This window comes from Quercus suber, unplaced genomic scaffold, assembly GCF_002906115.3.
Source record: "Quercus suber isolate HL8 unplaced genomic scaffold, Cork oak 2.0 scaffold_233, whole genome shotgun sequence".
Taxonomy (NCBI): domain Eukaryota; kingdom Viridiplantae; phylum Streptophyta; class Magnoliopsida; order Fagales; family Fagaceae; genus Quercus; species Quercus suber.
This window is the reverse complement of record NW_027069690.1, coordinates 883,336-910,595: the sequence shown is the minus strand read 5'-3', so window position 1 is coordinate 910,595 and position 27,260 is coordinate 883,336. Positions and strand designations below refer to the sequence as shown.

Sequence of the window (27,260 nt, the reverse complement as noted above, 5' to 3'; positions counted from 1 at the left end):
AGGTTTGGGTCAGTTGCAAACTAACTCATTCTATCAATTTTGTATATTGACCTTTGAGTTTAAGAATTGTCCAAATTGATCATTCCATCTTTGATAGGCTAAGAATATATTGACCCATTTTGATAAATTAATTAATTAATTATCCAAGTGAATTAATTAAATTCAATTACATGCAATAAGCGTGGTAACACAAACAAATTACCGACTAAGTTAAATACAGCAGAAAATAAATTTGACACAGGTGATTTGTTTATGAATAGAGAAAACCACAAAGGCAAAATCTCACTGGCTGAATTTAAGGTCACCACTCACGATAATCCACTATTATCAAAACAAGCGGTTACAAGTAAAAAAAATCTCAGTACCTAATACCAACCTACAATTGAACCCTTACCTCAATACCTAATTGGACTTATAATGTAGCAGTAATCTCTCCTTTCAATGCATGACTCCCAGTACGTGACTAACCAATAATGCACGGATCGCAGTACATGACTAACACACCAACTTGAGGAAATATTAGCTACAAAGTTCTTCAGTTCATCCTACAATGAAGATCATAAAGCTCCTTGGTTACAAAACCTTGGCGCAAAGACGTTGTAACTTCTAGAGAGAATACGATGAACTAGGGCAAATTGTCTCCAGTCACAATATGCATGTATAATCACTTTGCATCAAGTTGCATCTCTTATGTACGGCCCTTAAAATAATCCTTATATATGTCTAGGGTTGTGAGAAAAGAAACCCTACACAAATACACATGGATATGCATGTAATTGGATCTAGAAATTCTAATTTCGTAATTCTCAAATAATACAGCTACTTTAGAGCTTCAACATTAAGCCTTAATAGATATGATTCTGTTGAGATATCTGTCGAGTTTTAATTAAAAGCACTCTTCACTTGTTTCTTGATCAGACCTGCATGGCTTCAATACTAAACTTGAACACTTGTTTTTTGAAGTACTAAACTCATCATAGATCTATTCAATTACAAATAAATTGCATTTTGTCAAATGATTAGCCAATTACATAAAATATGTCCCTAATAATCTCCCCCTTTGGCAATCCGTGACAAAACCACACACAACAAAATAATCATGAGAGAAGTCTTAAATCACTATACTCATAACCACTTGTTAGAATACAAAAAAAATCTAACCCTAACACAAACTCTTGAAAAACTTTGCAAAAAGAGAGTTCATGGTATGATAGATTTTCACAACCTGTCTTTCTGAAATACTTTAAACAAAACTCATCAAGGCATCTTAGTGTGAAACAGAATTAAAGATTGCATACATAAAGAAACATGTGTATAGAGAAAGAAAAGAAACAACACATGGAAAGATAGGTGAAAAAACAACATACATCATCATATATATATGAAAAAAATACAATGTATGTCGTAAATAAATAATCACAAAACCAGTGTACAAGAGGATTATGTAACTAAAGAGAAAGAAAAGAAAAGTACATAAGAGCCTCACTACATCCCTCAAAATGTATAGACACTCCCCCTAACAAAAATGTCCTATGCTAACTTTCCCCCTAAATACAAGATCTTTCATCCCAAAACAACTCCCTCTTGTGTCATGTCAGGATAAATACAGCTAGGGTCGTTATCCCATCATTCATCAGTTAGGTCAGATCATACGTCATCATCTCATCCTCGCTGACAAGCTTCGTTCAACTATTTTTATGGTTACATAAATGGTTTGAAATGTTATTTTATTTTTAAATATTTATGAGCTAGTAAATGTGTATTTTTCATGTCTTCTTTTCCCCATCCTGTAGTTTAAACCTTCTCAAAAAAGAGAGGCTGATGTTGTAGCTGCTCTGCATAAATATTCACGATGTGAATGAAAGTTTATTCATATAATTATTTGAATTTAGATAAAATATTAACGATTTTATATTTAGAGCAATGCTACATATATGTTTTCACAAGTTTTTTTACAACAGTTGAGTTATCAAAACTTTTATTGGTTCTCATCTGGACCTACTATTAATATCATTTTTTTTACTTATGAGTTACAACTAACAATTTGCCACATCAGTAGTTATGAAATTTTTTGTCAAATTTTGTGTGTAAGTTATATATATATATATATATATGTATGTATGTATGTATGTATTTCAATTCACTTTCTAGATGGCAACTAAAAATGAAAAAAATGAGTCAATATCTCCATCAAAACATATAAAATGCATTAGAGCATTTGTATCAGCTCATACAATTTTATTTTATTTTTTTGTCTATTTTAGCATAATAACCTACTTTTCTATTTTACATAACCATTTTTTAAAAACACTCATCTCAGAATCTCAAATTATCTATTCTATTATTTATTTTATGAAAATATAAAATTTTCTTTATTTTTCATTTGTTTCTCTATTTTCACATCACAACTATCATCAATTCTCTTCCTTCATTGTCGAAAATCATAAAGAATGAATAAAAAATGCATATACATTGTACAATAAATTTACAAATTTTTTCCTATAACTATAATGAAAAATGGACAATAGATACATAACTTTACAAAGACTAATGTGAAATTTTTTTTTAAGGTTGATAGGCCAAAATTTTCCATTTAGGCCATTTTGCATGGGCTGATGCAAACTATGCAAATTCTCTCAGTAGATGGTACATACGCTATGTAAATGGGCTTTGAAGCATGGTTTTGAATCTTTTGATGGGCTTATGGTCTCCAATAGCTTCTTCTCTGATATTGTCCTGTTTTCTTTAGTCATGGAGCAAATCTTTCCGTCCCACCTTTTCTTACTTTGCTAGAAGTGGCCCAAGCCCCAAGGCATAGTTAATGTTCATACCCTTGTATTCTTCTTTACTATAATAAAACTATCTTCCTTATTTTTTATATATATAAAAAATAAAAAATAAAAACTCCCCTTCATTTTTTTTAAGGTTTAGCTGTGTGATTTTTCTATGATCAAATTAATGAAAATTTCCTTTCATTAAAAAAGAAAGAAAAAAAAAATCTCTTTAAACTTTAATTTAAGGATCTAATTAAAGGAGTTGCACAACATTTCATTAATAAAAAAAATTTATTATTGATTTTTGCTATAGTAAAACCCATCCTTAATTTATTTAGAGCATTGCCATCAAAACTTATAAAAAATTTAGCATTTACCATCTCAAAAACCAACTTTATAACATATAACACATTACTTTAAATATCCCTTACATCAAGGCTTCTATTTTTTAACACTTCATTTAAATATTCTTTCTTTATTATTTTTTATTCAATTTTTTTATTTATTTATCACTCTCCCTCTGTCTGTCTCTCTCTCTCTCTCTCACTGTCTCTCTCTCTTTCTCAACCAATCTAGAAGTTTCTCCCTCTCTTTGATATTCTGCTCTCAAAACCTCCATGGCCTGAGCTTTTCAAGCTCATCACCTCTAACCACGGCACAGTCAGCACCATCACCACCACCAACCTTAACCCCTAACCACCAAAAAAAAAGGAAAAAAAAAAAAAAAAAAAAAAAACCCACGACCAAATCGCACCAAAACCCACCACAAAACCGCAGCCAAATCCCACCACCCCAACAACCACAAACCCACAACCAACGGCCTCAACCCATCGACACAACCAACCTCAACCCACGGCCTCAACCAACTTCAACCCACGACACAAACCCGTGGCCTCAACCCACGGTCTCAACCAACCCCAACCATCGTTGGACCCACGACCCACGACCCACTTACAGTCATCGAGACCCATTAGACCCACAAGAGGGAGAATCTGAGAAAGAGAGATGAGAGAGAACAAGAGTGAGAAAGTGAGAGTGATAGTGATAATTTGAAGAGAGAGAGAGAAAAATATTAAAAAAATGATAACACCTTGCTACAGTGTGCTCTCAAAAATGAGAGCGCACTATAGCAAGATTGCAAATTTTTTTAGGACATAGCATGTTTGATAGAGTAGCATTTTTGTGGTTTCCGTTGTTAAAAATAACATTTTAGCACTCATAAAAGCTTTGATGGTACGTAGTACGATGTTGTTTTTTTTTTTTTTTTTTGGGATAAGAGAAAAAAACAGTACTTTTAGGACTTTCTGTAGAATACACGGGGAATGATAGTACAACAATGGTAGGTAAAAAACATGTGAGTCCAAGTTGAAGCTCCATCTTTTTTTCTTTATTTTTTTTTTCTTTTTTTGCTGAATAGTTGAAGCTCCATCAGCAGTCTAATCTGATTGACCCCATGATGTTTCTTGCCTTGAAGCATGAATCATAAGGTCATTTGCTAATGTAATGTGCCAAAAAATACAGATAGTGTAATGATTAAAAGTTAATCTGAAAGTTTTAAGCACATTCAAAGTCGGAACTCCCTTTACCACTGTTAAGCTCCTTGGTGTTTACATTACACTAATCTTGTCATATTATGTGTAAACTGAATATAACGTGAAAACAATGGGGAAATAAAACTTTCAACTTCAGATAGAATTTAAAATATTTGGAAGTTTGTTTGTTTCCCAGGTAAACTTCTTGGCTAGGCATGTTTCATGTTTGGTATGATTTGTAAATTGTAAGTTGATTTATTTATCTTTTAAACCAGTTTATATGTCTTTTTTTTTTTTTCCTTTTTAAGTACAATTATAGTTTTACTTATTTTATTTTAAAACAAAATAAATCAATAAAATAAGTTATTCCAAACTCACAATGATTGGTGAGTTAGAACATACGTAGCAGTGGATGTATAATGCATATTGCTAAAATTTAGCTCCACAAACACAAAAGTCTTGCTGTAGCAGTGGAGCTAAATCTAAAAATTTTAGCTCCATTGCTGTAATGCACATCTATTTAGAGCATTCACAGCAGTGAAGACAAAATTTTAGCTATTTAGCTACACCAAAAATCACTTTATCTATTATACCTACATACGTGCTGCAGCAGTGGATCTATTTTAACTTTTAACACAATAAAATAATATAAACATTACAATAAAATAATATAACTACTCCAATAAAATAATATATCACACTCCAAAAAAAAATCAACAGCACCACCACAACCCACTCTACCATCAGCCACAGCCACAGCCACAGCCACAGCCACCACCGCCACTACCACAACCACCACCACCACCACCAGTCCACAGCAGGAAAAAAAAAAAAAAAAAACCCACCACGAGCGAGCACTTCGATCACCAGCAAAGCACAGCACAATCATCCACCACCACCAGTCCACAGCATAAAAAAACAAAAAAAAAAACCCACCACCAGCAGCAGCAGTCCACAGCAGAAGAAAAAAAAGAAACCCATCGCCACCCTCTCCTCTTTCATTGAGCTCGGCGACTCCATCATCGACGGCGGCAACGAATGGTACCTAAACACCGAGCGCCGTATCGAACAGGCCTCGTCGCAAGGCTTGCTGTATCTCGGCATGGGCATATCGGGCGGCGAAGAAGGTGCCCAATACGGTCCTTCGTTGATGCCCGGAGATCGGCGATGGGGCTTGGGGACCAGGTCGACTCGGCGATGGGGCTTGGGGTGGGCCGGTGGAACAAATCGGCGATGAGAAAGCTGGCCGGCGAGCTGAGGGATGAGGGAGATGAGTGGACGGCGAGCCAGAGAGAAAAAAAAATTGAGGAAGAGAAAAGAAAGAACAGAAGCCGGAGAGAGAGAAAGAAAATAGAAAATGATTATTTAATGAGAGAGGAGAGAGAAGCCTAATAAAAAACTATTTTTTTTTTAGATGTGAGCTACAGTGCACATCTAAATATAGATGTGCACTGTAGCTGTGGAGCTAAAATTTTTAGTTTTAGCTCCACTGTTGCGGCAAGAATTTTGTGATTGTGGAGCTAAATTNTTTAGGTTGTGAGATAATTATTTTATTGTGATATTTATATTATTTTATTGTGTTGATAGTTAAAATAGATTCACTGCTGCAGCAGGTATGTAGGTATAATAGATAATATAACTTTTGGTGGAGTTAAAAAGCTAAATTTTTAGCTCCATTGCTGTGAATGCTCTTAAAGCCTGTATCAAAGCAGCATGACATGGAGGCTGCCAATGGCAAAGTGCAGCTAATTAGATCGGTTTTCTTTCCCAACTAGTTTGGAGAGAAAATTTTCAAATTTCTTACATTTTTTTTTTTTTTTGTGAATTTTGAAAATTTAACTGTTGAATTTCATGTTCCTTATGTTCTTAATATACATATCAAATTTCGTTAAATATGGATATTATATACTATTCGATTAATAAACTTATTTTTTATATACAATTTTAAATTATAAAAATTTGATATTTTAACATTTGTTTGATGAGATAGCAATTGATTTTTGATCTTCTTGAAATTTTACATGCATGAAGAATATAATAAGAACATGTAATCTAACGATTAAATTTTCAAATTCACACTCAATATAAAGATATATGAGGAGTTTGTAGAGTTTCTCTTTAAAGTAGTTTGCAGAAAAACTTTGTTTAGTTCTAAATGCCTCACTAGGCAAATCATTAATGCATTATCGCATTATCTCCTTAACTTAACTCACAAAAGCCAACAAGTGACAATTAATGGCTGTCTATTAGGATTCCCCAATATGCACGTAACATATTTCAAACCATTCAATGAAAAATGCTATATTTATATGAAATTAGGATAATAAGAGATAACCTTCTCTTTTTCCTCCAGTATCTGCACAAGACACACAATTATATGGTTGCAATATATATATATATATATATATTTGCAGAATGAAAAGTTTCATAGTTGGAAATTAGAGCGTAATTTGAACAAGGGCAAACTTTTGTAAGTCCAATCCATTCCTTCTGTACATAATTTTTAGCAAAATGGGCTAGTGAAGTTGGCACACATGTCTTTCTCAAAAAAAAAAAAAAAAAAAGTTGGCACACATGTGGCCCTAAAAAAGCGTATTAGCCCAAGGATATTGAGAAGAGCATTGATTACCTTAATTTTTTTTTTTTTTTAAACGAGTTTCAACTTATGACAATCACTCTTAATGATAACTTTTTATTATCAGACCAAGACACCAATTTATTTTTGGTATAGGCAAGAATTGAATCCCAAATTTCTTATTTAACCATAAAAACTTTTATCCGTTGAGCTAAGAGCATTCTCATCAAGAATGCTAATATTTTAGCATTTACCACTTCAAAATCCTACTTTATCAATTTTAACATATCATTTTACAATCCACCAAACATCAAACGTTTATTTTTTTTTACAACTTCATTTAAATAATATTATTTTATTTTACCACTTTCTCTCTCTTTCCACCACTTTCTTCTCAATAGCTAGCCACTGTTAGCCACCACCACCACCATAAACCGTCAAATTCAACAGCAAACCCAAACCCATGGCCACCCTCTGCCACCACGATTAGCATCCATCAAAAATCAACCCCATAGCCATAGCCAAAAAAAAAAAAAAAAAAAAACACAACAACAACAACAACAACAACTAAACTAAACTAAACTTGAGAGAGAAGCCTCACCGTGAGAGGAAGATAGGGAGGCGGAGGATAAAGTGGCGAACAAAACCCACAAACCCAAGACCCACGGCAGCCACGGCAAGCAAAACCCATCAAACCCAAGACCCACGCCTCAACCACAGCAACCCACCTCAGTCACCACCCACCCACCTCGTTCTCAACCCCAACCAAAACCCACCACCCCGATCTCAACCCCAGCCAAAACCCACCACCCCGAATCTGTGCTAGGAATCACGATGAATAGTCTTTGAATCGTCATGAACATTTGCGATTGTAAGGTGATAGCTAGTGAAGTAGTCCCATTTTGACGAAGAAGTGCCTCTCGAGTCCATGATTTGGAGGTAGATTGAGATGTACCCTAGCAAAGCTTGCGAGTCTCCTTTCGGATACACGAGGTGCCTGCAATCGTAGTTGCCAACCTCGAAGTACTTGCTCCACAAAATGCAAACCCACAAACTAGACCCATGAACCCAGACCCATGAACTCAAACCCACAAACCTAGACCCACAAAATCGTCGGAGCACATCAGACCACGACCCACGACCATCGGCGGAGCACAATCATCGGTAGAGCACACTCATCAGCGAAGCACAAAGAGAGAAGAGAGAAGAAAGAAGTGAAGAGAGGAAAGAGAAGGATAGAAGAGAGAGAGAGAGCCTAAGGTGAATAAAAAATAATTTTTGTTTTACAATTGTAGCTACAGTGTGGTCTCAAATATGAGATTGCATTGTAACTTGAATCTTAACAATTTAAGATTTAGCCGGTTTGATGGAGTGGTGTTTTTATCCCAAAAAATGATAAAAAAATAGGATTTTTAGCACTTGAGAGGTTTAATGTGAATGCTCTAACTGGAACCCACGATTACTTTACGTTAATTTACATCGAACACATCACCCAATTTAAGTTTTAAATATGAAAATCAATAGCAACTAAAATTGTATATATCCCATATGAAATTATAGATGTTATATATACAAAGTGTATAACAATAACATAAAACAATAATTTTTCTTTTAAGAAAATTTAAGAATATATCTTTTATATCACAACTTTGAAATGGACAATGAATATAAAACAATTATTCCTCTATTAAGAAAATTTAAGAACACAACTTTTGTATCAAACTTTGAAGTGGACAATGAACATGAAACAATAGTTTCTCTATTAAGAAAATTTAAAGGTACAACTTTTGTATTACAATTTTGAACTTATCAATTAAAAAGGTAGTGAAAAAAGTGATGGTCTATTAATGACTTTATCAAGTTGTGATAAAAACTGTGGTAAGGAACACAAAAAGTCACTAAATTCAATAAAAGGTATTGACAAAAAACATTCTATAATAGAAGGAAAATCAAGGGCATTGTGGTAATCCAGAGAGGTGTATGCAAGAAATTCTTTCCTGATATGCAGGGAAGTGAGTCATGAGTACTAGTTTGGCTTTTGAGGGGTCTCCTTAAAAGAAGCAAAAATATGTTTGTAATTATAAATGCCCTGTCTGTGTGAACAATAGAGAGAGAATAAAAAATAGGATTTTTAGCACTTGAGAGGTTTAATGTGAATGCTCTAACTGGAACCCACGATTACTTTACGTTAATTTACATCGAACACATCACCCAATTTAAGTTTTAAATATGAAAATCAATAGCAACTAAAATTGTATATATCCCATATGAAATTATAGATGTTATATATACAAAGTGTATAACAATAACATAAAACAATAATTTTTCTTTTAAGAAAATTTAAGAATATATCTTTTATATCACAACTTTGAAATGGACAATGAATATAAAACAATTATTCCTCTATTAAGAAAATTTAAGAACACAACTTTTGTATCAAACTTTGAAGTGGACAATGAACATGAAACAATAGTTTCTCTATTAAGAAAATTTAAAGGTACAACTTTTGTATTACAATTTTGAACTTATCAATTAAAAAGGTAGTGAAAAAAGTGATGGTCTATTAATGACTTTATCAAGTTGTGATAAAAACTGGGCAAAATTTGCCAAATAATATATTTTTCCAAAAAAATTAGGTGCGTGGCATGAGTTCAAAGTTAATTAGTTAGTTAGACTGTTTTTGAAAATCGACTTTGGCAAAATCGACTTTGGGCTGGAAAATGAACGCTATAGTGGCGTTTTTTTAGTGCCTATAGCAGCGTTTATAGAAAACGCCACTATAGGGTACCTATAGTGGCGTTTTTACAAACGCCACTAAAAAAAACGTCACTATAGCATTTATTTTCCAACCCAAAGTCGATTTTGCCAAAGTCGATTTTCAAAAACAGTCTAACTAACTAATTAACTTTGAACTCATGCCACGCACCTAATTTTTTTGGAAAAATATACCATTTGGCAAATTTTGCCTAAAAACTGTGGTAAGGAACACAAAAAGTCACTAAATTCAATAAAAGGTATGGACAAAAAGCATTCTATAATAGAAGGAAAATCAAGGGCATTGTGGTAATCCAGAGAGGTGTATGCAAGAAATTCTTTCCTGATATGCAGGGAAGTGAGTCATGAGTACTAGTTTGGCTTTTGAGGGGTCTCCTTAAAAGAAGCAAAAATATGTTTGTAATTATAAATGCCCTGTCTGTGTGAACAATAGAGAGAGAAGGAGAGGGAAGAAGAAGCTAAAGGGTCTCTCTCTCTTCTCCCAAGTCTCAAACTTTATAAGTTTTTATCAACTTTCTTGAGAGAGAGAGAGAGAGAGAGAGAGAGAGAGTGAGGTTTTTAGAGAGAAAGCCAGCTGAGAGAAAAGAGTGAGTGAGACACACCATGTCTTTAGGCTATGCAGAGAAGCTTTCGTACATAGAAGATGTGGGCAATGTTGGAATGACAGAATATTTCGACCCACCTCATGTTTTGCAAGAAAAGGTAGAGACTTTATCTCTCCCCATTCACGTTCTTGCTCTTTTGGGTCTTTTTTGTTTTGTTTTTGGGTGCTTCTAGTTTGCTTGCTAATTGACCTTTTGGGTTTGATAACTTTTGATGATCTTGTATGATACTGTGATACCCATGAATGTAACTTAGTTTTATGTGCTTAAACTTGGTGAAAGTTTGGATTTTTTGTTGGTGGTTCTGCAATTTGTTTTGCTGTGGAAATTTGTTCTTTGTTCCATTCTGGCTTGTTTTGTGAGATCCCATTTCTGGGGTTTGGCATTTGGATTCACTGGAATTGAATTTCACTTTTGTTTGTTGGCTGAAATTCGTATACCCATTATTGATCTTGTGATATAGGTATGATGGTTCAGTATTGTAGGTTAATAATGTGAGGCATTTTTTATCACCCATACGCATTTCATGGGAATTTGCAAAGGTTACTATCTTTTCTTTGGGATGCCAATTGTGTTGAGATGTGAAACTATGCATGCAGTAGTTGAAGGATTGTGATGGGGTGAATTGTGATTTTGGACTTGGGATGCCAATTTTGTTGAGATGTGAAACTATGCATGCAGTAGTTGAAGGATTGTGATGGGGTGAACCGTGTTTTTGGACTTGGGATGTTGAATTTATACATGCCTAGGGTTGTAGCCATCTAGGTTTAAGGATTTATATCGACTTTTTGGATAGTTGTAGAACTAAGCTCTGTTTTGGTATATAATTGAGGTACATCCTGATACTCTCATGATGAGGAACGGGGGGTAATAGTGTGGAATTATCACTGATGTAATAGAAATATGGCTTTTTCATAAGAATCAAGTGTGAGAAAGATGCAATGGAATAATGGATTTTTATAGAGTGAAATGATTAAAAAAATTAATGTGGTTTAATATTGCCTACTATGTGGTTGGTCTCAAGAAAAATTCAATTGGATTTTTAGGTGATGTACAACAACAACAACAACGCCTTAGTCCCAAAATTTGGGGTTGGCTATGGATTCTTGATAGATTATTTGATGTAAGGAGAAAAAAAAAAGTTTCGAATCCTCCAGATATATTTGTAAGCTTAGGATTTTTATATATTTTTCCTCCTTATTGTCATCTTTTTGGCATCCAAAAAAATCAGAAGACACTCAAAATGTTGGTTTGTTCTTCCTTGCTCAGATTTCATTCTTTTTGACAAAAAAGGTAGAACTCAGATTTCATTCTGATACACTGTTGAACTATCTATTGTGAATTATATTCATTCTGGTGAAAAGCTCTTTTCCACTCAATTATAGTTTTGAATTCTCCTTTTTAAATTTTATTGGTTCGGTTAAACCAAAATCACTATTCATACCCTGTGGAAGATAGTATACATTCTAGCTGCTTATTCAATTAATATTATTGCAAACTTCTTCACTTATGTGCTGTTGGTTTCTTTAAAAATTTTCTTCCTGTGTTTAATAAATTGAAATTATTAGAAATTTTTATGTGTTTGCTATTTTTGCTGACCTTAGCATTTTTCTGCAGATTGAACGACTTGCCTTGATGGTAAAAAAGGTTTGAACTTGCAACATCTCACTCATCTAATTGATGTTAGCTAAGTTCTTTTGAGATTTTCTATTAATCAATGCTGTCACATTTTTTTGTATCTACTTGCAGAGTAAGCATCTAGTGGTGTTTACAGGTGCAGGAATATCAACTTCTTGTGGTATACCAGATTTCCGAGGTCCCAAAGGAATATGGACCCTTCAGGTGATAATCGTGAAATTCATACAGTGTCATGAGTTTAAATAAGACCCTCTTTGTTTGTTATTCGAACTGTATTAATTTAGTAATCCTTTATCCCCTGCCTCAATAATTTCTGTTGAACCTAGAATGGGCTGTTTAAATCTAATAAGCAGCTTATTGTCAACTTTTTTACAATTAATTTAAGATCTATTATAAAGTTTTGTGTTTTTTTTTCTTATTGTTCAAATGCTACTCATATGATATTTATGTTTGTAAGCAACTTTACTTGAAAAAAAGGAGGAGGAACACATTTCTTTAAGTTCTCAACAGCTGCCATGCTTTTAGTGCAGTTGCTTGCCACATGCACCATTGCACCTTACCACGGTTTGTCTTAGCATTCAGAAAAATAATCACCCATTGTACATCCCTATGTATGTATCTTCTAATCCTCAATTATTAGTACAGCGTGAAGGCAAAGCCTTGCCTGAAGCATCACTGCCATTTCACCGTGCAATGCCAAGCTTGACTCATATGGCTTTGGTTGAACTTGAGAAGGCTGGTATTTTGAAGTTCCTTATTAGTCAGGTATGGCTGCATTATTACCTTAACTGTATTTCTGATATTATCCCATTGGGAAATACTTCAGCTCGAACTTTTATTAATGAGTGCTTAATCTAGTTTCATCATAATTTTGCTTAAAATCTGTTGCCTTCTTTTGATGCTCGCTCACAATTTCAAGCTATCAATTGTTAAAGTGGTTTTTTTGGGTCCCGTTACCATAAATGTGTGGTGATGAAGGTTCATATATTTTTTGCTATTTGGAATAGTGTAGACTGCTACTGATACTATGCTGGCATTCTGGGTCTTTGGTTAGTTTTGGCGACATTGCGTATTCTTTTCTAAATAATGCTAAGTGCAAAATAATGTCAAAAGGTGCAAAGACTTTTTTATTTTATTTTTGATACGTCAAAAGATGTAATCACTTAATGTTTTTCTTGTGTCTTTAAGCATTCCATCAATTGGGTTTTATGTGGAGATATTTGAAAACATATTTCATATCTTACAATCTATTGTTTTAAATCCTAGAATGTTGATGGCCTACATCTTCGGTCTGGAATTCCAAGGGAGAAACTTGCTGAATTGCATGGGAACTCGTTTATGGAAGCTTGCCCTTCATGTGGAGTCGAGTAAGGCTATATATTTCGACAGAAACTGATTTTCTAATCATATTGTATTACTATCTTTGGATGTTTCTCCCCGTCCCCCTTTCTTTTTTGGGTTCATTAATATGCTGTTTAAGTAATAATATTTATTGAATGAGTGGATTACTTCATGCTCTTTTTTTTTTTTTGATAGGTAATAAGAATTTTATTGATAAGAAAAGTACAATGTGTTTATGATAGAAAACTCTCTGCACAATGATGAACATAAAGTATCTTAAGAACCACAAAGAATCATACAGAAAGTTGAAGTGAGTCGTAGAACTCAAAAATAGAATTACAATATTCATAAAAAAAAAGAAAAAAAGAAAAAGCAAAAGAATTACAATGTGTAAAACCCTGCAAGACCGATCAAACAAGGTACGAACTAACAATGATTTCAACTGATCAAGAGGTCTCTCAATATCCCCAAAAGTACGGCTATTACATTCTTTCCACACGATCCACATTAAAGATAATGTGGTAAGATTCCAAACATCTGAAGAGTGCTTCCCAAAGCAATTCCTCTACCCAAATAATGGGTCTGCTACTGTCAACGACACCACCACTGAGCCTCAAACATATCAAAAAATGCACTCCACAGAACCTAAGCAACATCACTGTAGAGCAACAAAATGGTCCACCATTTCCCATTGCACTGAGACACACAGCACCAGCCAACTACAGAGAAACCCATCTTGATAAGATTGTCATAGCTAAGAATCTTACCCCAAGCTAATGTCTAGACAAAGAAAACCCTCTTTGGGGACTTGATACACCATATACTATTCCAAGGGAATGAATTAGTATTGGTTCCACAAATAGCCATATAATAAGAGCAAACATCAAACTCACCTCTCCCATTCAAACACCATCTCATCCTATCACAACCCATCTAAGATTCAGAATCATTATTCTTGTGTATGAATATCACTTTTGTAACAACAGAAATTTAAATTATTATTTACATCTGTCTAGGTACTTGCGGGATTTTGAGGTGGAAACTATTGGTTTGAAGGAGACATCAAGGCGTTGTTCTGATGTAAAATGTGGTGCTAAACTTAAGGATACGGTTCTTGACTGGGAGGTAATAATTTTACTTTTACTTGTTTCAGTTTGGTGAGGTTCAAAATTTAAAATTATTATTTGGGATCAATGATTGCTTGGAAGTGATTTCAGACTAAACCATTTGTTTCTAATGCAAGTTTATTAATTACTAGGAAGGCAAGTTAGTGAAATTTATATTCATAAGAACATAAAATAACTCCACTTGTCCTTATACTTAGTATCATCTATATATATATATAACCGAAACCTTTAGAGCTCTCACATTTTTACACATCAACATTATTAAAAAAAAAAATATACATATATATATATATCTTATTTTCCCCATCAAATACAAATTACAAATCCCGATACTTCTTTAAAAAAAAAAATTCTCTCTTCTCCCTCCTCCCTTACCAAGCAGAAAGAACTTCGGCCATTGCTGCTGAGAGAGACCTTCGTCCGTGGACCAATACTTGATGCAATGGCTGCCAGTTGTATGAGGAAACAGAGAGAGATCTGCAACTTGTTTGAGGAAAGACTGAAAGAGAGTGAAATATATGTTTTTATTTGAAATCAGATCTTAATTTACCCTTTGTGGACGTGGAGCAGTGTGTCAGTGGCTGATGCCAGCTGTGGAGCAGAGAAAATAATATGCAAAGAAAAAAGAGGGAAGAAAGTGAAAAGGAAAAATAAAAGATGTTAATGTGTAGAAGAGTAGATAAATCATAAATATAGTATTTTTTTTTATGGGTTTAGCTTATCTCAAGTACTTTTTTAACTAGAAATATTCTTTTGTTTTAAATACACAATAGCAAGTGGTAGTGAGTTTTAATTTTCACATTTTATTTAGTTAGTGGGTGATATGACAGTTTCTCATTAGAATAAAAAGAGATTTCAGTTAAAAAAGTACTAGAGGTAAGCTAAACCCTTTTTTTATAAGTCTAAATTAATATATAGATATACATTTAGCTTGTGGCTTGGTTTAAAAAGCTAATTTTTTTATTATTATTTAGCTTATTTTTGCTACTATTTATGGGTCTCATTGTACTTTTTGGTACTATTCATAGGTCTCATTGTACAATTTCAACTACATTTTAGTTTTATCTATGGTACTTTTAGTAAAAAGTTTTCAGTTTTAGCTAAATCTAAATCATCTGTTCCTAAACAGAGTGTAGAGTTTTTTTTTTTTTTTAATTTTTTTAATTAGTTATTAACTTCTACCGTAGATAAAAGAAAAAGAAAAGAATTAAATAAAGATTAAAGATAATGATAGGAGAGAAAAAATAGAAAGAATAAATCAAATCAAATAGGAAAAAATAGAAGATTGTTTGTGTGAGTGAATAATCTTCTAACTCATATTTAATAGCTTTTCCGTGCATCGCATAAGTTAGCGACTATTATATAATATATTTTGTTCACAGTTGATCCCAAGCCCGGAAAAAGGGTTATGGACCAACTTTGATGACAATTGTTATGATTTAAGCAGGGAAGAATTCTCTTTTTATACTCTCTCTAGTTAAGTATTTTTTCAAACTGCTATTTATATATTAAAAAAAAAAAGAGTATTTTTTGAAATTACATATCTATGAAATTCATAAATAACAGCTGATATTTGGGCAGTCACTAGGAATTGTTAAAAGGCTGAGATTTGCCACAGTGCAATGTGCCATTCTATGAAACATAAATTGATAAAGGCTTCATGGAGTTAATATGTATGCATGTATAGGCTAAAAATAGTGAAGAAAACTGGATGATGCTGGTGTCTATGTGTTTGTGTATATATATATATATATATTTAAAAAAATCATTGAAGAACAGTTTCCTGATAAATACTCTCTTTCTGCAGGATGCCTTACCCCCTAAGGAGATGGATCCTGCTGAAAAGCACTGCAGGATGGCTGATGTTGTATTATGCTTGGGGACAAGGTAAGAGCAAGATTTTTTACTTGACAGTATTAAACTGCCCCCTCCAGAATTCTCAACTTATCTTTTATGGGAAATCCATAGTACATTGCCCCATTTTCAGTTCTTTTGTTGACATCCTTGGCAAATTGGATTGAAGATCACTTGTGTTTCAACTATGAGTCTTCTCCCATTTATGCTTTGTTTAATGGTCATGTGCATAATTTCTCTCTGCAGTTTGCAAATAACTCCAGCATGTAACCTACCTCTTAAATCACTCCGTGGTGGGGGAAAGATTATAATTGTGAATCTTCAGGTACTTCCTCTCTTGTTCAAAATGATTTCACTGCCTACTTTTTTTTGGGGGGGGTTATAAGAGCTTCTTCTAATTATTTGAGGCTTTATAGTTTTCTTACATAATCTTTCTACTTGAACTATAGCTTTTTTACATAATCTTTATGCTTGAACTACAGATAGAAAATATGTGAACTGGACCCTCCAAGTTGCTAGTGCACATGGACGGCGAGCTCCATTGCCCTTCATCAAATCTGTTGAGGTGATTTTATGTTTAGAAATTCATGCAGCTGCTCATTTCCCTTGAACAAGAATTCCAAAGTCTTTGTAAAATTTCTCTTCAAAAAAAAAAAAAAAATGTCTGGTAAAATTCTGTGAGAGTCTTTATTCTAACTCTCAAAGCAAGGCTGTGAGCAATCCATGAATGCATTTTTACAGTTTATTTTGACTACTTTAATGCAAGGTTGTTTGCTTGTCTTTATTAACAAGAAATATATTTTAGTCATTTTCTTGCTCTGGTGTTTACTTCTCTGCCTCTCCATGGTAAACAAATAAACTGTAAATAAGAAATCAGTGACTGTTACTCCAAAAGATTAACTTATGTAAGACCACTTTAGGATGGTTATCATACTCCCTGTGTCAAACATTTTAATTACCAAGTCATTTTGTTTATGTACCCTTCCAATTAGAATTAACTTTTCTGCTGCATGTCNGGGGGGGGGGAGAGAAAGAGGAAGAAAAAGTGCATTAAGAGCTCAATCATAATCCAAATTGAAAGCTGTAGTGATGATTGGGGCTTGCACATATAAACTCACTCTAATATTAGTTATTTAATTTTATTATCAGTTAACAATAACAAGTTATCATTTTATTGTCTGTCTCACTTAACAATTTCTTACCAATGCTCTTAAATATCTAAGACCACAATTAGATAACAAATCTGGATTTTATGTGTTTGGCTGAAGGTTTGTACCAGCTGACACTAGGATATTTTTAAGTTTTGTTATTTGGCTTATGATCTATTTGTTTACTAAAACCCTTTCCTTAATTACAGTTCATTCTTTCCTGTTTAGAAGCCAGTTCCATATATTAAAATAAACGGTGCTGATAAATTACCAATTGTCTCAAAAACTCAAGTATAGAGAATAGTGAATTTAATTATTTAACCAACATTCTAACACTTCCCCTCGTGTGGGCTCAAATTTCCCCTTAATAAATGGATCCCAACACATGAGACTTATAATTTTTTAAATCGAATTAGGGCAAAGACACTGTTTGTACTCAAAATCAGGTGCTCTAATACCATGATAAATTCTTGATTGTCCCACAAACTTATGCTATAGGAAATGATAAATTTAATCATCTAACCAATATTCTAACAAATAAAATATTGAATTGTCAATCTCTCTATTTCTCCCTTAATTGCTGGTTCAATATTTTGAGAATGGTATATACATTTTTGCTTATTAGCCTAAACTCTTGTTGCCTAAAATGTGCATTCTTCAACTTTACAGAAAACTCCAAAGGACAAGAAAGCAAGTTTAGTGATCCATGGGCGGGTAGATAAGGTATTGCAATTTATGTCTTTTAATTGCAGAGAGATCTTTCCTATTTTCTTTTCCTCTTTGGTTCTGAAATTTTGAAATAGCATCAAGAGGCACTGTTTGCAGTTTCTTTTACCTAGCTGAGGTCCATTTACCCTCTTGAGTCTATATCTTTATATGGAATCTATGTGTCTTAGCATTCAAGTCTTAATAAAAAGTCTTTGTAAAATTTCTCTTCAAAAAAAAAAAAAAAAAAAAAGTCTGGTAAAATTCTGTGAGAGTCTTTATTCTAACTCTCAAAGCAAGGCTGTGAGCAATCCATGAATGCATATTTACAGTTTATTTTGACTACTTTAATGCAAGGTTGTTTGCTTGTCTTTATTAACAAGAAATATATTTTAGTCATTTTCTTGCTCTGGTGTTTACTTCTCTGACTCTCCATGGTAATAAACTGTAAATAAGAAATCAGTGACTGTTACTCCAAAAGATTAACTTATGTAAGACCACTTTAGGATGGTTATCATACTCCCTGTGTCAAACATTTTAATTACCAAGTCATTTTGTTTATGTAGCCTTCCAATTAGAATTAACTTTTCTGCTGCATGTCTTCAGGTTTCCTTCTTGGACAACCAAGATTATAAAGAAGCTATCCTACAAATGCAACCATTTCGTCTGAAAAGGTGGCTTCAACACTATCCCATGTTTGAGTGTGTAGTATCTATGCCTTTTTTGTTTAATAGAACAGTTTTTATGCTGTGTTTTGCTAAAAAAGAAAAGAAAAGGAAGACCTAAATATTCAGTAATTTGCAATGTCATACTCTTCCGCACTGAAGATTCCATTGGAGCTTCAAAAATTTAGATAGATTTCATTCAAGTTAAGGGAACAAAAAGAGGAAGAGGAAGGAGTCCAAATCTTCTGTCCTACTTTTCCTGCTCCACTCTATACTCTACCAATAAATACTTGTCATGTGTTCACCTAATTAATTAAATACTATCATTATTGACTTATTAATACTACAGTTATTAATTAATAGTAGTATTTAATTAATTAAGTGAACACGTGGTAAGTATTTATTGGTGGAATATAGAGTGAAGCAGGAAAAGTGAGATAGAAGATTTGGCTCAAGAGGAAGACCTAAAATAACATTAGGAGATGTAATAAAAAAGGATATGTTAATTGAGGTGGTAACAGAGATTATGATTCTGGATAGGATTGAATGGTGGAGGAAAATATATGTGGCCAATCCCAATTAGTCTCTTGAGGATCCATGGTTGACCTATATGGCATCATTTAAAGGGATTTGCTTCAAAATGAGAAAATATGGCATCATGGAACTTAATTGTATATGATTCAGTAAATAATGTATGGTACTTGCCATATTTTAGACTCATTGCACTTGTATTGCTAATCTTATAGCTTCATTTTCTTTTTTTAGTTTCATTCTGTTTTTTAAATCTCTGTATACTTCCCACATACACTTTTCCAAGTTTAATAAATTACAATTACTTACCAAAAAAAAAAAAAAAACGATGTATGGTATTTGCCAATAATTTTGGATTGGGCAAGTTGCTTGACTGTTTATAATCAAAATGTGAATGGATTTATTGACCCTTAGAGTGCGCATGGTTGGGTGGAAAAGTGAGAGAATAGAAAAGTCTGGAAAGAAAATGGAAGATGGATTGATATTATATCCATTTGGTAGAATAGAAAAGTGGAAGAAATCTTCCATTTTTAATCTTCTCAAAATGGGAGGAAAAATAGGAGAGAATTAGATTATTTGACAATCTTATCCCTCTAGTTCATGAAAAAATAAATCAATACATGAATAATATGAGTTCAACAAATGTTTTGTTCTCTCCGCTTTTCGAGTTCACCTACTAAACACCTATAATGGAAAATATTAATCACTTCTTTCCCCTGATAGGTTGGCTAGACATTATTTTATTTATGCTTCTTTTTCTTCTTACACGTTGTTATTGATATGTGTCAGGAGAACCATGCAGGCAAAATCATTTGAATTGGTCTTAAAAGTCAACTTCATTGATGGTTGTGGCTGTCAGTCTGTTGAAATTAATATCCCTATTGATTTTAAGGTGAGAAGAGGGACCATTTCTACTTATTTCATGTGTGTGATTTCTTTTATTTAGGTTGTTAATTTTGTAATTTGCACAAGCATTTTGAGATCACCTTTTGTCCCATTAATATGGGGTGAGGATGTGACATTTATGCCAGAACTCATTAGGCCATCTCTTACATGTCTTTTTCACTTGCTTGATAAAACAATGGCACACAAAACTGATGGTAGCTTACAGTGCTTGTTTGGTATTGACTTACTGTCAGGGTGCTCCTTTCTTTGACAACGTTCTAGGTTATTTATTTATATTTTATTTTATTTTATTTTAAAGAAAAAATAATAGGAATGACAGAAGAATCCTTAGCAATCATGAGCACACTACAAATATTTAAAGTTTCTGAATAACTTCTAAAATATGCTAGCCTGTTGGTCATCACATGTCAGCCATTGCTTTTGTCAGCATTTTTAGATTGTACTCGATCTCTACAAATAATTTGAGTACCTGTATGTGAGAATGAAAATATGTATGCTCATATGCATATACATGTATGCATGTTTGTTAGTATTGCTGTCTGTAGATAAACACAGTCAGCTGAAGATAGATGATTTTCCATGTATTGATTGACCTTTGATGGAGATGTTCTAGGTGGATTGAACCGATACTCATTTGCTCTCACATTTGTATAATAATCTTGTTCCTACCAAAGCCAGACAAATTATACCTATCTCTTTGCAGGTTTCAATTGACTGCTTTAACCCTGACAAAGACGCTGTACTTCAAAGGCTGAGAGACACAGCAATTCAAGATTTATGCTGCGGGCAGAATGCAGTTATTGAGAGAACTGCCTTCTTGATGCCAAAAAGTGAAGTAACTGTCTATGCCATTGTCACCAACATTGTTCAGTACATCAAAACCTCCAACGTCTTAGCTGATTCTCTCAGTAATGGCAATGTAAAAAGGCAAAGGGAAAGTGTAAATGGCACTGGAACATCTAGGAAGCGATCAAAAGTGCATAGGAGAAAATCTAGATATTAGAAAATAGAAGGTTGTGGTTTGAGTTTTGTATATATGGTATTCATTAAAACTAACAAAAATTATAATATGTAGGGACTGGGTGAATTTTGTTAGATACTACACTCGGTCTCCCCAGTTATATGGGTAGGGGATGATGTGTTGGTTAATTGGTTAGCAGAATTTCAGTCTGTAAGTTTCTGAGATCATTGAGGATTCCATAGTGACCATTGGCTAATAGCTTCTCAATTGACTCCTCCCCCCCACCCCTTATTTTTAGTATGTACTGGTGATTGCAATCTTCAAATGTGTTATTATTTCTCCTACAAATTTATAATTCAAATGATGTCATATAACCAAATATTAGCACACGAAAGATATCTAGTTGTCACTATGCAATGAGCATTCTGTGAGACATGAGAATAAAACGCCTCTGGACCTCCTTGTTGTGAGGCTTGCGGTGGTAGATACCACCTTGAAATGGAAAGCATGGCACCTTCTTGACTTGCTTGGTTTTATTTTGAGTGTAATTTGTATCCATATGACCCAATGCAATGAAGAAACATTAGAAATTTATTAGGGGGTCAGTTCAAAGGCCAATAGCCCCAAGCTCGGTCCCTAGACTTTCAATTAGGACAAGAAATGGTTAAGGATGAGATGAATCCACAATTTATAACCCAGAGATGCGATTTCATTAGGTGGAAAGGTGCTTTAGATCTCCATAACTAGTGGGTTGCTAATTCTAAAGCAGACAAAACTCACCATCATCTGAATATGGATACCCATTTATTATGACAATCCAAGTGGTCTCTCATACAATAGCAACATTCAAATGGTCTATTTCTTCCTTTCAAAGGAATGGTATTCCTGTTGTTTTATCATTGTGTTTTTACCTTTATTCCTCTATTTTACAATTGCATTTATTCATGCCTTAAATGGTTTCTTAGTTACATATGACCTTAAAATATTAGTTTGTTGTGATATATAACCTACTAGAAGAATATGGGATTAACAAATCTCACACCTCTGGACCTCCCTCTTCTGAGGCACCTGGTGGTAGACACCACCTTGTGGTGGAGAGCATGGCTCCTTCATCATTGGCTTGGTTTTATTTTGAGTGTTATTTAAAACGATATGAACTAATGCGGTGAAGAAACATAAGAAATTTAGAGGAGGCTCAAGGGCTGTTTGGTTTTTTTTTTTCATCACTCATCACTCCTTATTCAATTTTCATCACTCATCACTAATCATTCATCACTCATCACTTAAAATACTCCAATTTTCTATACCCACCCGTTTGACACACTATTTTCAACTTCTCATCACTCAATTTTTTCTACTTTTTGTGGGAGCCATACCTGAGCATCATGTCATAAGTTTTTTTTTGGATAGATAATAAGAGTTTTATTGATGAAAAAGAACAATGTGTTTATGATTGTAAACTCACCGCCCTTGAAACAAATACAATAAAATCATAAGAAAAATCTAATAGAGATAAGGAAATTAGATAAGGAACTACAATGCGCAAGACCTCAAATACGAGACCACTCAAACAAAGTCCTAACAAGCAAGTTCTTCAACATATTTATAGGTCTTTCAATGTCCTCAAAAGTTCGGACATTGCGTTCCTTCCATACTAACCGCATAAGGCATGCTGGTACCATATTCCAAACCTTTGAAAAGTAAGTTCCCAACCAATTCCTCCAAGCAAAAAGAAGAGAAACAATAGTATTCGACATCACCCACTGAACCCCAAACATAATAAGGACCTCACTCCACAAAGTAGATGCCAACTTACAATGAAGCAAAAGGTGATCCACAGTTTCCTCATCACGCCTACATAGACAACACCAATTAACAAGGGGCAAATTCTTCTTAACAAGGTTATCTATTGTAAGAATCCCATTCCTAGCAGCAGTCCATAAAAAGAAAGATACCCTTTTAGGTACCTTTACACACCAAATGCTCTGCCAAGGGAAAGAAACATAAAGAGCTTTCAATAAAGCAATATAAAAGGACCGCACATCAAAAACACCACTGCGATTCAACTGCCAAATTAAGATATCCTCACCCTCCCCACTAGGTATCCTAGCAGAGACATGCTCATAGAAAGAATAAAATCTCCATAACTCCCATTCATTAAAACTGTTTACCTGTGCACAAATAATCATGTCAGAAATCAGAGTTTTTGATCCACAGCACAGGCAAACAATTCCAGGTATAATTCTTTCAAAGGAATAGGACCACTCAAAGGGTCGTGCCAGAACCGAATACGATTGCCCTCTCCCGCTGCATACACCATATGACCGAAAAAATTGTTTGCACCTTTCCTAATATTCTTCCATAATCCACAACCATGAGTCCCTCTCATAACTCTAGTGCACCAACCTCCACTACCCTCTCCATATTTGGTGGCTATTACTTGACTCCATAAATGGGTAGCTTCCTTCCCAAACTGCCAAAACCACTTCCCAAGTAGAGTTTGGTTAAAAAGCCCAATCTTCTGAATCCCCAAACCCCCTACCTCCACTGGCCAAACAACCTTATCCCAAGCAACAAGTGGATATCTGAAAACTTCATTAGAACTCCTCTAAAGGAAATTCCTCTAAATCCTCTCTAATCTGTTTGTTATGTGTTGCGGAATTGTAAACAACGATAGATAATAAGTTTGGAGACTCGACAAAGTTTTCTTCAATAAAGTAAGCCTACCTCCTTTTGACAAATACAATTGCTTCCAACCAGAGAGCTTTTTCTCCACCCTTTCTAAAATAGGATTCCAAATCAAAGCATCCTTAAAATGAGCCCCAAGAGGCATTCCCAAATAAGACATAGGCAAACGACCAACCTTACAACATAAAATACAAGCCAAAGCATCCAAATTCCCAACCTCACCAACTGGCACAATTTCGCTCTTGCCAACATATACTTTTAAGCCTGTAATAGCTTCAAAAAAAGATCAACACCATCCGTATATATAATAATTGTTCCCTAGAAGCATCACATAAAAGAATAGTATCATCAGCAAACAGAAGATGAGAAATATGCAAACATCCTCGTGCATTGGGACTTGCCTGGAACCCCCTAAGAAAGTCACCCTCTTTTGTCCTCTTCAATAACCTACTTAACACCTCCATCACCAACAAGAACAAAAGTGGAGATAAAGAATCTCCTTGACGAAGACCACGCAAGCTACCAAAAAAACCAGTGGGGGACCCATTAATAAGCACTGAGAAACGAATTGTAATGATATAGGCCTTCATCCACCTCCCCCACTTCTCCCTAAAACCCATCCTCTCCATAAGGTAAAATAAAGCATTCCAATTTACAAGATCATAAGCCTTTTCTATATCCAACTTAATAATCACACCCGGAACACCACTCTTCAATCTACTATCTAAACATTCATTTGCTATGAGAACAGAGTTAAGAATTTGTCTTCCCCCAACAAAGGCATTATGGGAGTTGGATATAAGTAAGCCTACAGGCCAACACTTTTGACAAAAGTTTGTATAAACTTCCCACAAGGCTAATAGGCCAAAAATCTTTAATATTGACAGCATTAATCTTCTTAGGTATCAAACATAGAAAAGTAGCATTTAGAGATTTCTCAAAGATGCATTAGCTATGAAAGTTTGCAAAAAAAAGCCATAACATTGCCTTCAATCACACACCAACACTTTTGAAAGAAAGCTATGGTAAAGCCATCAGGACCAGGATCCTTATCACCCTCGGCCTCCTGAAGAGCCGCAATGATCTCCTCCATATCAGACTCCCTTTCAAGAGAAAACTTATCAGACTCATCCAAACTAGCAAAATCTAACCCATCAATAGTGGGCCTACAATCTTCAGGTTCTTGATAAAGACTCTTATAAAACCCCACCACCTGATCCTGAATATTTGATTCAGCTTCATACATAATGCCATTAACCTCCACACCCTTCATGGTATTAGCTCATCTATGTGAATTAGCAAGCTTGTGGAAAAACCTAGTATTGTTGTCCCCCTCTTTAAGAGCAAAGCCCTTGATTTCTGCCTCCAAGAAATCTCCTCCAAAGAAGCTAAAAACTCGATCTCTGCCTTAATCTCTATTTTTTTTGCTTTGTCTACCATAGTCAGCACTTGCATCCTTTCTCTCATATCAAGATCCAACAGCTTAGACAACAAACATTTTTTTTATAAAATGCATATCCCCAAAAACATGTTTATTCCAACACTTCAAGTCTTTTTTAAGAGCCTTGAATTTACATGCTAGAACATAACTAAGAGATCCCTCAAATGATAACTGTTCCACCAGCACCTAACCTGATCCACAAAACCCTCCACTTTAAGCCACATATTCTCAAAGGGACTTTTCCCCCTCGCCATGCCTCTTGCCTCCACTAAAATAGGACAATGATCCGAAACCACACAAGGGAGAGGCCTTTGAATCACATCCGAGAAGTGTTCCTTCCAATCAGCTGAAACCAAAACTCTATCTATACGAGACATAGAAGGGTTCACTGAATCCCTAAACCATGTATATTCACCCCCGATCAAAGGAAGATCAACCAAAAAATTCCTCTTGATAAAGTCCGAAAAATTGAACATGGTTGGACTAAACGAATTACAACCCAGACGCTCTGTTGGGTATCTAATAATGTTGAAATCACCAAAAACACACCAAGCTGAACTCCATCTCGCTCTCACACTATCAAGCTCTACCCATAAAGCATCCCTTAAACCGGCATCATTGAGGCCATAAACTCCCGTACATATCCAAACAAAACCATCTGCCACCCCCTTCAACAAGACCGAAACAGAAAAGCTACCCACCACACAATCAATTTTCTCATACACCCTTGTGTCCCAAATCACAAGAATACCTCCCGCTGTGTGAATGGCATCTAAAGCCACCCAATCTACAAAAGAGCTACCCCAAAGACTTTTCACAGCAGCAGAGTTGGTACAGTCCAGTTTGGTTTCCTGAAAACACACAATTTCACACTTCCATTCCTTGAGTAAGTTCTTCATAGTATTCCTCTTATGAGGATTGTTAAATCCTCTCACATTCCAAGATAAAAGTCTCAAATTCGTGGACAACCATCAGAACCCAACCCACTGAACTTCACAATCTCCCTAGTTCGTTTACCAGCTTGCCCATCATAATTAACTGTAGAAATTAAATTCTGTAATTCCTTCATACATTTTGTAGAGGAAGAAGCAGTACGACGAAGACTACCTGCCGCAGCTTGTTTCTCCCACACTTTCTCAAGTCGTTGAAAAAAATCAATACACTGCCTCTCACAAGAATCGATGGGGAAACCAACCCATTTACCGAAGCCCTTAACCTTCTTACTTACCCAAGCTGAAGGTTCCAAATCATCCTCCACAGAGATGTCAACTGGGTCATCTTCCTCTGTCATTAACACCAAACCCCCATTAGGATCCCATTGAGCCAAAGGTACATATTCCATCAACTGCCGATCCTCCTTGTCCTTATTAGACCTTGTGGGATTGACCCAATTCAACAACAGCGTCTCTTCTTCGAAAGAATCCGAAACCAACTCAGAAATAGGAGAAAACCGGTTTTGTTCCAATAAAGACTGATGGCAAGACACCTTGGCAATCTTCATTGGCATCGTCGAACACCCCGCATTGGAAGAATTCACAGTATCGATGAAGCTGGGATGACCATCGGAGTTCGAAACACACGAAACTTCCATAGCCCCACTGATCGGATAGTCTATCACTAGCTCATCGGCAACTGAGACAGTGGAAGGAACCCCCACCTTAGCGCCGTTGCCTGGGTAACCCATCGAAACAAAAACCTCCTGCACTGCCATCTCGGAACCCCCATCGGAAGTTGAAAGAGCCCCTCTCATCTTATTGGTACCTAGCGTTGACTTCTCAGCACAGACATGGGAGCCCGATCCTTCACCTCGATAACAAGATCGTGACAAGCCTTGTGATTTCAAGTGATTTGAGTCACTGATTTGATTCTGCTTAGTTTTGGCCAAAAGGTCATCTTGGGCTTGCTTAATAGGCCCACCATGTGCTTGCTTAACAAGCCCGAGTTCAGTAGGTGTTAAAACGTCCTTAACAGACTTGGGTTGAACAAAATTGACCCAC

General features: G+C 34.9%; 2 protein-coding genes across 2 annotated transcripts; one reads left to right on the top strand and one right to left on the bottom strand.

The window, feature by feature from the left end:
* The first annotated feature begins 9,983 nt into the window (after positions 1-9,983).
* On the top strand, positions 9,984-21,459 carry LOC112025841 (NAD-dependent protein deacetylase SRT1). The gene is given in 11 exon segments (XM_065780357.1): positions 9,984-10,358; positions 11,876-11,905; positions 12,008-12,100; positions 12,542-12,661; positions 13,163-13,263; positions 14,254-14,362; positions 16,172-16,251; positions 16,465-16,783; positions 18,678-18,745; positions 20,057-20,159; positions 20,877-21,459. Coding segments are annotated over 11 exon segments (1,422 nt in total). The 5' UTR covers positions 9,984-10,259; the 3' UTR covers positions 21,177-21,459.
* A 1,225-nt stretch (positions 21,460-22,684) lies between these two features.
* On the bottom strand, positions 22,685-25,095 carry LOC136070428 (uncharacterized). The gene is made up of 5 exons (XM_065780372.1): positions 24,828-25,095; positions 24,202-24,630; positions 23,862-24,086; positions 23,350-23,681; positions 22,685-23,305 (listed from the first exon to the last, which is right to left on the bottom strand). The coding sequence occupies exons 1-5, from the start codon at positions 25,093-25,095 to the stop codon at positions 22,685-22,687; spliced, it is 1,875 nt and encodes a 624-aa protein (XP_065636444.1).
* Positions 25,096-27,260: the final 2,165 nt, after the last annotated feature.